The following is an 11,452-nucleotide window of genomic DNA, read 5'->3' as shown; positions in this document are numbered from 1 at the left end:
GCCCCGCGGTTGGCTGGCTGGCTGGCTAGGCCCCGCTCGGGGCGCTCGGCTCGGTTCAGTCGATAGCGGGCCGCTGTGTGTGGTGGCGGGGCGGGGCGAGGCGCTCCTGGCGGGGTTGGACTGGGCAGACAGGCGGACGGGCGTGGTGAAGCGGGGCGGGGCGCGGCGCTGGCGGTGCTGCCGTCTCAGGGGTGGCGTGGAGGACACCAGGCCGTCGCGACGCCCACTCGCCGCGTCGTTGATTCACTCGAGCGCGTCGCGGCTCCAGTTTCACGTCCAGGCTGGCTGGCGCCGTGTGACACGCGCCCCTTCTCGGCGCCCTCGTCGCCAAGGACCTCGAGAGACCATTACTCTGCGTTTTGCGCCTTCCTTCGGGGTCGCGTGCGGAGTTGGAACCTGGAGGGATGCGTCCCAGCTGACTACCACGGCCTTGTGTGCCCCGCGCACCCGCCACGCGCTAGCTGCCCTCGCTGCTGCAGCTCCGCGGACCGCATGCTCTCGGCTCCGACCTGAAGCGTCCCGCGAGCGTGTCCACCATGTCCGGCCCCGTGTCCGCGGGCAGTCCTGGTCCCGACGGGGGCTGTCTGTCCAGCTCGAGCACGCCGTCGAACCCGCCGACGCCCCTTCAGTCGCCTCTGGGCCCGGGCCCGCAGTGCGGGGGCGGCGCGGCGGGCGGTCCGAGGGGCTCGGTGGCGTCGATGTCGTCCACCACGTCCTCGTCGACCCAGTCCTCCACGGCGTGCTCCAACATCCCCGGCTCGCCGTCAATGTATGGGCGCATCCGGTCGTGGATCCTCGCCGATACCAGCGACCAGCCCGAGACCTGTCGCGGGGAGCCCGTCACCAGAAAGGTACACACGGATTGGTAGTTGTGTTCGAATGCTGCGAAACTCACCGACGTTCAGGAGGTCCGCGTAGCTCAATGCCATGCTGTCGAGGGAGCAATCACTAGCCCACCTTTTTAGGTGCACACAAAAGTGCCATAATGCATGACTCTCGTCGATTGTGAATTCCGTTGATTCTTGGCTGGTGGACGCATGATTCTTAGACTGATTGCCCTCTCCTCTACAATTATAAAGTGAGTGACTTTCCAACACTGCAGAGGACATGTTCAGTGCGTGACACACACCGTGCTTCATGATGGCAGTTTCTCTCGGGTTGCGGGATGACCGATGACGTGAGCAGCTTGTCACGTTTTTCTCTTTTTCCGGGGCATTTGCAACGAAGTTTCTAGGCTGTGCGTGCAAGCTCTCATACCGCCTAATAGGTAGGCAACAGTCTGCTTCCAGTGCGTGCGTGTATTGCGGGCTGGCCTACCCCAAGTCTCGCAGGCGCTGAGCTCCCGTAAGTTGCAGAATAAATCTGAGACTTAGGCGCGCACTCTTTGAACGATCCCTAATCGTGTATCACCGTTTTGATCACCGTCCACCACCATGACACCCCAAGAGGGCAGCACTCCAAGTGTCCACTGGGGCCCCTGCTTGGGCCTTATTGCGATTGATGGGGGCTGTTTTGTAATTGCGATAGAACTATGTCCTTTTGTATTGCGTATAAGATTCCTATAAGATAAAATCACCTGTAGCTTGTAGCACGGTGAAAACGAATCATAAATTTTTGAGGAAAAGGGAGAAATTTTGAGGAACTTCTTTCGTTTGAAAGAAACTTCTCAGATTTTGGGGACACCTCATTTTTAATGATTGTGGGAAATTCACACATTTTTGTAGAGAATTTTTCCATAAATTATTGGTGTCCCTCAAAGTTCTTTTCCCTCTCTTTTCCTTAAAAAAATCATACATCGTTTTACCAAATAGCCTTCGAAAGCAGCCGGCCTTCGCAGCACGATCAAATTTTTGGCGAGGTATTATCAGTGCCTGTATCCCTCTCGTATATCGCTTGCCGATGTCCCGGAATATCCCCGCCTCCATGCGCGGCCGTGCGCGGCGCGCCGCTCCCCTCCAGAGTATAAATAAATACCAGTTTAGCACATGCATGTATATATCTATTGAGAACCATATTTCAGACTTCAATCGGCCCGTGGCGCAGCTCAGTTAGTGAGGGGTGTAGTGCGCCACCGCAGCGCCGCCTGCTAGCGCTGGCCTATGCGGTTAGGGATGCAAACTCCAGGAACGCGAGATGTTCGTGGCTCTAGAGTGCACTTAGTTACAAAGCGCTGCCCTTACAAGGAAACCTTTTCAGTTGTATACTCTCCGATTTCGTTGAAACTCGGAAATTTTAAAAGTATTAGAAATCGGATGCCACTTGAAAATTTTCCTCAACCTCACAATTAACATGGGTTTACTTAAGCCTTACACTGCTTTCTGTCCCAAATATCACTCTACCGCCTTAACGGTACAAAATAGAGCAAAACGGACAAAGGTTTCAAGTGTCATTAGATTTCTATATAAATAACCTTTAATTTTTCCAAATGAAATCTGAAATTTACACCTGAAAAAGTTCCCTTGTTAGTCATTTAGCGTTAGCATATTTGGCGAGTGCAGGGTGGGTGCAGGTGCTCGGTTTCCATGCGCCCGCACGACCACCCCTCCCTCCCCTCCCTCTTTTTCCATCACGGGTATTACCTGCATCCCCTCGGGCCTTAGGGGATACAGCGACATTGTTTCAGCGCCATTTCCGCGCTCGCCTTGCCTCGCCGGCGCAAGACACGCAGGGCGCAGGGGCCTCTGGGGTGCTCATGGGAGAGTACCCCATCCCGACCGGGCGGATGTAGGGGGCACCGCACTGAGAATGAGATTTCCCGTGGTCGGGTTCATAAAAAAAACTTTTGATGAACGGTTTCTCTTCCCGCGCCACCCACTGGAGGAGCTGCTCTCCTGCGCTATACATGGCTGGATGCTCGTCGTGGCCTTGTGTCGGGGTAGCACGTAAACCTGTACCGAGTCAGCCTCAAATATTTACCCCTTTCTCTGCTACCTCATCCGGACGCCCCACGCCCCCGGCCCGCACTTAGGACGCTCATAACACGGTCGTAAAGCCTCCGCCCCTTTTTACGGGGGAGGATGCGCCGAGGGGCCGGAGGGGCTGGCGGAACAGCGCGGCAGAGCGGTACTAGTAGTGGGGCGCTCAGCGCCTGCGAGGTCTAGGGTGGGCCACCCGCCCCGCGCGCGTGTCCGGCGGGTCTGCCCTGCCCACCCGGCCGCAAGGCAGGGGCTCAACGCCTGCGAGGTCGAGGGTGGGCCACCCGCCTCGCGCGCGTGTCCGACGGGTCTGCCCACCCGGCCGCAAGGCAGGGGCTCAACGCCTGCGAGGTCGAGGGTGGGCCACCCGCCTCGCGCGCGTGTCCGACGGGTCTGCCCACCCGGCCGCAAGGCAGGGGCTCAACGCCTGCGAGGTCGAGGGTAGGCCACCCGCCCCGCGCGCGTGTCCGGCGGGTCTGCCCACCCGCCGCCCGCGGGCGTGCCCGGTCCGGTGGGTCTGCCTACCCGGCCACTGGCTAGGGGCTCGGCTCTCAGGTCGGCCTCTACATTGCTGTCCTGCAGGCAGAGTGAAGTCTAAAAGGGTTTCCAACTCGGCAGGGCCGCCTGCCTGTATGTGGATGGGGTGGGCACTGGGCACTGCGGGATCCCAGGGGGCTCCGGGCTCTGGGACCCCACTGATGATGATCCACCAGAGAAGGGCCGCTGCCGGCCCGACTGGGGGGCTCTGAACGGCCGCAGGGGAGTGATCTCTCGTGTTCCCCGAGGGTCGGATTACCCTCTGGCCCCAAACTGGTCACGTTTGCTGCGTCGCGGTGGTCGGGGGTTGGTGGAGGGCTGGCGGCTGGCTGGACGGAAAGCGCGCCGCTCGCAGTGCTCTGCTCGCCTTGTTGTTCGCCTCGTTAGGAGGTGATCCGGTTGCCCCGTCCATACTTCAAAATTCTTGCTAAGAATTTTGAAGAATTGTAATGAAGTTTGCATTGCTCACTATTTCTTCTTTCTTCATTGCAAACTATTTTCTTCTCAACTTACGAAGAAAAAAGTTTGGAAGGTTACGAACTAATTCTTTGCAGCGTTACGAACAATTTTCTTGGTAAGGTGCGAAGAACTTCTTGAACAATGTGAATGCGTAGGCAATTGACTATTTGAACGCCATCCGTACACGCGGAGGCGAAAGTGTGCGAATTTCAAGGAAAAAAAATCACACTTCTGGCTCCTTAAGTGAACGAAGGGGCATCCACACACCTAACAAGGGTGTGGCATTTACGCACTTGCGTTCTCAGTGTTGCGTGCTGCTGGCACTCCGGCGCGAGCTCCAGCCACCCGGTGCACACTCCACACCGAGACCTTTACTCTGGAAAGCAAACTGCACATTCGAGAATTCTTGAACCAGCCTTGATATAGTTGAATTATAAGCAGTCCTGACAGTGAGCGCAATAGTATCACAGCCAATTTTATGCTGTATTTTAGTTTAGTGAAAACCCTCACTGGTTTGTTTCCATCATAGAATGTGATGCATTCACAGTGGTGAGATACCACCGGGTACTACCCTCGCGGGGTACAATATTTTACCGCGATACCCTGGTTGGGAGCCGGTCGGGGTCTGGCGTGTCAATCGATAGCGGGGCGAGGCGGGGCGCGGCGCCGGGGCGAGGCGGGGCGAGCCCCTCTGTGCGCCTGTCGGCAGACGGCGGGGCGGGTGGATGGGGGCGGAGCGGTTGGAGCCGCCCACCAAATTCAAAGCCAATTAGTCGCACCAGTTTTTTTATCTGATATCGTGGGTGGTTCTGTGGTTCTTGTAACGTCAGCACTTTGGGCTGGAGCCACTAGCGTCGTAAACACTGACAGCCATTCTCGCAATTAGTTGACTCGCTAAGCACACTGGGAAACTCGAGTGAGACTGTAACAGTTTTGACTGCGAAACCAGGGTGTCCTACAGTAAAAAGCGTGAGACCTACGAGACTTGTTTAGAGGCTGCTGATTGTACACAGTTAAATTGACGTCGTGAGATCTGGTTTTGTCAATATTACTCTCAGTAGACGACATTTGTACATGTTCTATGGGGTCGTGAGTCTTATTCCTATGTTGTCTTATGCATATTGACGCATTCTGTGGGAGTGGGTGATCTACTTTTGTTCGCCGTAGGAACAGTGCGGCGTATGAAGAGAGGATGCCACCCTCAAAGAATTTGGGCTGGCCCAGCTGAAAACAGTTGTGGCGCCAAGTTGACGTTCTACTTTTCCGACCCCCCCCCCCCCCCCCCCCCCCCCCCCCCCCCCCCCCTCTTCCCCCCGCACCCTATATCTCCTCCGCCGATGGACAAGATACGAGATGCCAGGGACCCAGTCCAGCAATGGGTGGAGCCGCGCAGCGGCACGCCGGGGTGGCGCCTGAGGCTGGGGATGCTACTGTTGGGAGTGGCCTTGGCCCGCCACCCGCTCCACCCACCCCCCAATGTTGATGTGCCCGGAGCAAAAGGCGGTGGAGGCTGGACTCCAGTGACTCCAGCGCTCCGGCGTGTTTTGAGTGACGCCAGCAAGGTTTTAACTTGCTATTTGCTGTGTATGTTTCAGGTCGAGAATGTGCGCATGCTTGACCGGTACAACATCAGGAAGCCCTCTCTGGGAAACCTGTTCCTCACCACGACGCATCTCATGTTTTTCGACTCGGAGAACAAGAAGGAGACATGGGTATAACGATAGCTCACAAAAATTACCTTTAGTCAGATTTAATTGTTTTTCTATATTTTCACCACTCCCTCTCTTTTCTCAGATTTTGCACATGCACATTGGAAGTGTTGAGAAACTTCCACTATCGACCGCTGGATCCCCCCTACAACTAAGATGCAAGACATTCCGCTCTGTAACATTTGTTCTACCCAGAGAAAGAGATTGTCATGAAATTTTCACAGCTCTGCAACAGCTCAGTCAACCAGGTAAAATAGTTTCAACAGTGGAATGAGTTAATTTTGCCTTTTTAGTAACAACATTTAATTATACTTCTTCTTGCAGTTCATATGGAAGATCTTTATTGCTTCAATTACTTGTCAAGTTCAGAAACAATGCCAAAGTCAACTGGCTGGGACACATTTGATATGCAATTGGAATTTAAAAGAATAAATGTACCAAATGACCAATGGAGCCTCACCCTCCTTAACAAAGAATATGATGTTAGTTTGTTAACTGTTTACATATTTACTTGACACTATAGTTACCAGCTAATGACATTTACTTTCACTCTTTTGTCTCTGCAGCTCTGTGACACCTATCCCCGCAATTTATATGTACCCCAATCTGCGTCAAGCAATATTCTTCTAGGTAGCTCCCAATTTCGTAGTAAGGGACGTCTACCAGTGCTGACATACCTCAACCACAACAAAGTAAGGGTGTTTTATGATATATTTTGGAATATTGTTCTGTACTCCTTACATCAATATAATTTATATATATTTTTTAAAGGCTGCTCTTTGTCGCTGTAGTCAACCTTTATCTGGATTTAGTGCTCGCTGTTTGGAAGATGAGCAGATGCTGAATTGTATTTTGCGTACCAATCCTAACTCATCTTATATGTATGTAGTAGACACTAGACCAAGGGTAAGTTATCTGTAGAATATGATGATTTTGTCCTCAGTCCCACAAAATTATTCTTGATTGTTCCTTTCTGTATTCTTTGTTGTTATTTCTAATCTATATTCCAGATAAATGCTATGGCAAATAAAGCTGCTGGGAAAGGCTATGAAAATGAAAACTTTTATGAAAACATAAAATTTTATTTTCTGGGAATTGAAAACATTCATGTAATGAGGGCTAGTCAGTCAAAACTTTTAGAAAGTAAGTTGTTAATTTTTTTAACAAATATTGTTCATATTTCTTATGGGAATTGAAATAACTATTTTTAAACCTGTTTAGCTTGTGAACTGAAATCACCATCAATGAACAATTTTTTAAGTGGCTTGGAGTCCAGTGGTTGGCTGAAGCATATCAAGTCAATCATGGATACATCTTGGTTTATTGCTCGAGCCCTTGACGATGGAGTGAGTGTCGTTGTTCATTGTTCTGATGGTTGGGACCGAACAGCTCAAGTATGCTCTCTATCTTCATTGATGTTAGATCCATACTACCGTACTATCAAGGGCTATCAGGTAAGTACAGACATAAGATAAGCATTTTGCCCTTTGGTATAGTGTAATTTGTAACCTTTATAAATTACTTCTTTAACAGGCTCTTATTGAGAAGGATTGGTTAGCTTTTGGGCACAAGTTCAGTGAAAGGATTGGTCATGTGGCTGGTGATCCCAAAGAGATATCTCCTGTTTTTACTCAGTTCATTGATTGCACCTGGCAACTCATGTGCCAGCAGCCTGCCGCATTTGAATTCAATGAACAGTTTCTCTTCACACTCCATGACAATGTATCATCGTGTCAGTATGGCACATTCATTGGAAATTGTGAAAAGGACCGGATAGACCTGCGTTTGAGTGAGCGTACATTTTCCCTCTGGAATTACATGACTAATCATCAAAATGAGTACATAAATCCTTTGTACTCACCTGAATCATGTTCAAGAGTTCTCATTCCTAACCTTGCTCCTCAAACCATAAGGTAAGATGAGTTTTGAAAGTTCTCTATTTTCAGTTACAAGCTGTTTTCTAAAAACAATTCTTCAAAAATGAATTTGATGAACAGATTTTGGCGTGACATGTATTGTCGGTTTGAAAATGATGTTCATCCACGTGAACCTCTGGGAGATTTATTGCTTGCTACATGTGACCATAGTAGCTCATTGGAGGATCACATCAAACTTCTACAGAAGGTAATGCGGTAGTATAGGTTACTTTCAGTCTGGAAATATTATCTTGGATCTTAAATTTCACGAATATTTTTTCTATCATTTCACAGAGAATAACTGCATTGAAGCAGCAACTTGCTGATGATGGTGCAGAGAAAAGGAAATCTTTTGTATCTCCTGACACTGTAGTTGATAACAAATATCTTTATGAACAGGTACATTCATTTTGTGAGCCATATCACTATTGTTTGTGAATGTTTCTCACTGTTTTCATTTTTGCAGGAGGTAGAAATCAAAGAAGATGTTAAATCTCCAAATTATGAAGGCAAAGATTTGGTGAAGGTTACGTCTCATCCCCTAAGTGCATCATATGAAAATGGTGATTGTCTACTCTACTACTTACTATAATGATTTTTATGTACCGTAGTGAGGTCTGTCATTTTCCCTTGTTTGAAAAATACTTTTATTACAGGACTTAATAACTTGGCTAGTGCGGATCAGCTTTCTGAGGAAGTAAAGTCAGTTGCCCTTGATTGGAAAACATTGAGGAATATTGAAGAATGTTCATGTTCCACTCCGTTTGATCACTTCAGTCGGAAGGTCAGTTTTAATGATGTAACTGTATTCTGTCTGTATTCTAAGCTGCTCAAAGTTTACTTGAATTTTTGTTTTGTTTTGTTTTAGTATCATTGCTGGAAATGTGGAGATGTATTCTGCACAAGGTGTATAGATAAGAATGCAGCCCTCCCTGGACACTTAAGTCAGAGGGAAGTTCCAGTATGTCGACCTTGCTATAGAGAAGTTCTACGCTCCAATTCTGTTGAATCTCCATAAAATCTTTAAACTTGACTTGTGAAGCCCTGAATTTAGTTCACTGTCAGTTTTATATTGCTTTAAAGTTAATGCTGTAAGTCACAATTATAGCTTATTAAGGGTCAATTATTACTTGTTGATTTCTAAGCAATTTAAATTGAATGTCTTCAACTTATAATGCCTATTGTTTGTGTTTTAAAATTTTTCTTTAGACAGTGTAAAAATATGTATTTGTCCATTTCATTCCAAATTATTCGGGCATGACAACCTTTGGTCGAAGATTGGCTCTCTAGGTTGGTAATCTGTGATAGTGCCTTTGTGATAGTTGAAGGTGTTTGTAAATTTGTGAATTTCTTAGTAGTCCAGGAATTCTTTTATTTTTTTCTGTCACTTTTACAAGTTCAGTGTAGATTGGGCATTCTGAACAGTATTACATTATAGTTCAATCAAAGATTTTAAATACTATACTACCGATTTATGTAAAATTAAGACAAATGACATCTGACATTTAACTTCCAAAGCTAGAACAGGTACATTGTAATGTACATGTAAAAGACAATGTGACTGACAATAAGAAGTATTGTTCTGCTTCATTGCGGTCCAAGTTACACTAACATGCTTTATGCATCAGGACACACAAATTTTTGTCTGTGTTAGCATGCTTTCATATATGAAAACTAAGTCATCTTATTACCTAACAGTTTGAAAAATTATGTTGATTGAAATAGGTAGGTTCATCTGAGGCCAACCAAACTGGAATGTAGTTTTTGAACACCGTCCATGAGTTATGTTATGAGTTACCCATCAGACAGGTAGGCACTCTGCTCTGAAATGTTAAATTCATAGACTTTGCATTTTTTATATGTTGTTTCTCCTTGTATTTAAATTTGTATATATTTATGATTTTAATTTTAATTTTATCTATGTGAGTCCACAATCCAAAATAACTGCAAAGTTACGAGAAAGATTTTATGTGATTGATTGCAATGTCATGTCACTTTCCTTTAACTTCAATATTGCATTTTCCTAAGCCTGCCCTTTCTGGCAGTGGTACTTATCTAGGTAAAGAATATTGTGGAAATTATAAACAAGAGGAAATATTGGTTTACTTTTGTTTAGCCTTTATTGTACCAAGTTTCACAATATCTACACAAACCAGATAAAGTATAATAGCTACCTTTTGTCCAAATATTGATCAATTATAAGATATAAATGTGTTGTAGTGCATAAGAAAAACCTAGTCCTAGAGTGCTGCTGGCAGTGCAAGCGTTATTGTGTAATTTTGTTAAACGAATTGATTGAATCCCTCCAAATTATTCCTTTGCATTGCGTCTTAGACATCCCAGCTGATGCCAATTCTGTGACGTTCAAGGGGTGAAAATTTCCCAGTGCGTAGTGGACCCCGCACAAGGATGATATGATAAGGAATCACAGTTATGAACTACCTGTGTATTACCTGTACTGTTCATTGTTGCAATAAAATGTTAGACGCTATTTAATATTTGATATCCAGCCCTTCAATCTTGAGTCCCCGATGAGCCGAGCCCTCATGCGCGCATTCATACTTTTTGCTCGCGCGATTACACGTAAACATTATTTCCCGACGACTGGACGTTGCCCATATGACTGCAGTGGGAGCGCTGCGCACACGCACACTCACTTGCTGTGTAGGCTGCCGCGCCGCGCCGGCCGGGCCAAGACAAGGTGTGATGGTGTGAGTCACGGCCAAGGCTGGAAGAAAGGTGGGGAAGGGAAGGGGGAGTCCAGCTGTGCCCCGCCCCGCCCGACCAGTCCCAGTACCTCTGGGTCTGCCGTCGCGACGTGACCGGCGGGACGGTCATTGCTTCCAGTCGGAGCGGCGAGACTCGCGTCGCGACGAGACGCTCTCCAGCTCGCTCCAGCTCCAGCAGCCCTGCTCCCGTGCCAGACCGCTGCCGCTGCCCCGCCCGCGGCCACCGGGACACGGCGGGGAAGTGCCAGCGCCAGCCGCGTCTGGCGCGAGGCCCGCGAGTAGACGGAGTAGACGGGCGGTGGCGCCCCGCCTCGTCACGAGACCGTCAGCGTGGACTGCTTCATCTGCATGCGTCGCCTGGTGATGCAACTGGCCGCCGGCGCATCGGGTCCCCCGTTGGGTCCCCCGGGCCGGGGCGCAGCCGGCGCAGCCCGGGCGCGGCCCCGCCCCCGAGCCTGACCTGACCTCAGGCCTCCTCAGTCCCCGGCCGGCCGCCGCCGAGCTCTGTTCCGCGTCCGCAGAAAGGCCCTCTCCCAGCAGCCAGCGCCGCCCGGCGCGCCCGAGATCGCCCACGATGAACGCGACGGTGTCGCTGGCGGGACGCATCATGACGTCCTCGCCGGTGTGCTCCATGATGAGGCTGGCCACCTTCGGCGCGGTGGCGTGCGCGCTCCCCGCCACCCAGGCCCCGGGCCCCCCGGGCACCACCCCCGCACCCCGCGGCCTGGACCCCATGGACAGCCTCAGCGTCGAGACCAACGAGATACCCGGCGTCGGCACCACGCCGTTCCCCATGCCGCCGACGCTCCTGCACACGCCCAACTACGACCCCGACGTCGCACTCACCACGGTAAGTCCTGTTTTGCGAGTCGCGCTTCCCTTGTCCTGTTTTGGCGCCAATAATGTTGGAGCTTGCGCGCCAAGTTTTTCTTCAAACCCGTGTGTAGTTGTGCATGGCAAACGCATTACGTGCGCGCGTTCAAGGATGATCCAGCGACGCGCGGCGGCGGCGGTGATCATCGATGAGGGAGGTATGTCCTCGAGGGACGCCACGCGCCCCCGTCCCCGCCCCCGACGTGCGTGAACCAAACTGTTTGCCCCGCGGTTCGGCATGGTCCAGCAGGAAGTCGAGGCCGTATAGAGCGTGTAGTGCAGCTTGGATCCGAAGAAGGGGGAATGGGGGGGGG

The 11,452-nt window shown here is 49.9% G+C and overlaps 2 protein-coding genes across 3 annotated transcripts in view; both read left to right on the top strand.

Moving 5' to 3' along the window:
• LOC113207653 (myotubularin-related protein 6) overlaps positions 1 to 10,039 on the top strand; it is a 12,483-nt gene extending 2,444 nt beyond the window's left edge. Inside the window, exons 1-14 of one of the 2 annotated variants that reach the window (XM_026424302.2) lie at positions 57 to 851; positions 5,507 to 5,623; positions 5,706 to 5,868; positions 5,945 to 6,102; positions 6,187 to 6,312; positions 6,392 to 6,526; positions 6,631 to 6,763; positions 6,842 to 7,074; positions 7,154 to 7,533; positions 7,618 to 7,744; positions 7,831 to 7,935; positions 8,003 to 8,099; positions 8,193 to 8,320; positions 8,405 to 10,039. In XM_026424302.2, coding sequence (XP_026280087.1) covers positions 537 to 851; positions 5,507 to 5,623; positions 5,706 to 5,868; positions 5,945 to 6,102; positions 6,187 to 6,312; positions 6,392 to 6,526; positions 6,631 to 6,763; positions 6,842 to 7,074; positions 7,154 to 7,533; positions 7,618 to 7,744; positions 7,831 to 7,935; positions 8,003 to 8,099; positions 8,193 to 8,320; positions 8,405 to 8,554 — 2,367 coding nt within the window. In that variant the 5' untranslated portion in view covers positions 57 to 536 and the 3' untranslated portion in view covers positions 8,555 to 10,039. Of the gene's footprint in view, positions 1 to 56; positions 852 to 5,506; positions 5,624 to 5,705; positions 5,869 to 5,944; positions 6,103 to 6,186; positions 6,313 to 6,391; positions 6,527 to 6,630; positions 6,764 to 6,841; positions 7,075 to 7,153; positions 7,534 to 7,617; positions 7,745 to 7,830; positions 7,936 to 8,002; positions 8,100 to 8,192; positions 8,321 to 8,404 lie in introns of those variants that run through there. The other variant, XM_026424303.2, reaches the window with a different exon arrangement.
• A 276-nt stretch (positions 10,040 to 10,315) lies between these two features.
• On the top strand, positions 10,316 to 11,115 carry LOC127749977 (uncharacterized; the record flags this gene model as incomplete). Its single annotated transcript, XM_052270230.1, is given in 1 exon segment — positions 10,316 to 11,115. A coding segment is annotated over 1 exon segment (276 nt), but the record flags the coding sequence as incomplete, so codon positions are not given.
• Positions 11,116 to 11,452: the final 337 nt, after the last annotated feature.

The sequence above is a fragment of the Frankliniella occidentalis genome, unplaced genomic scaffold, assembly GCF_000697945.3.
Source record: "Frankliniella occidentalis isolate FOCC.00 unplaced genomic scaffold, Focc_3.1 Scaffold114, whole genome shotgun sequence".
NCBI lineage: Eukaryota > Metazoa > Arthropoda > Insecta > Thysanoptera > Thripidae > Frankliniella > Frankliniella occidentalis.
This window is presented reverse-complemented; position numbering and strand designations above follow the sequence as displayed.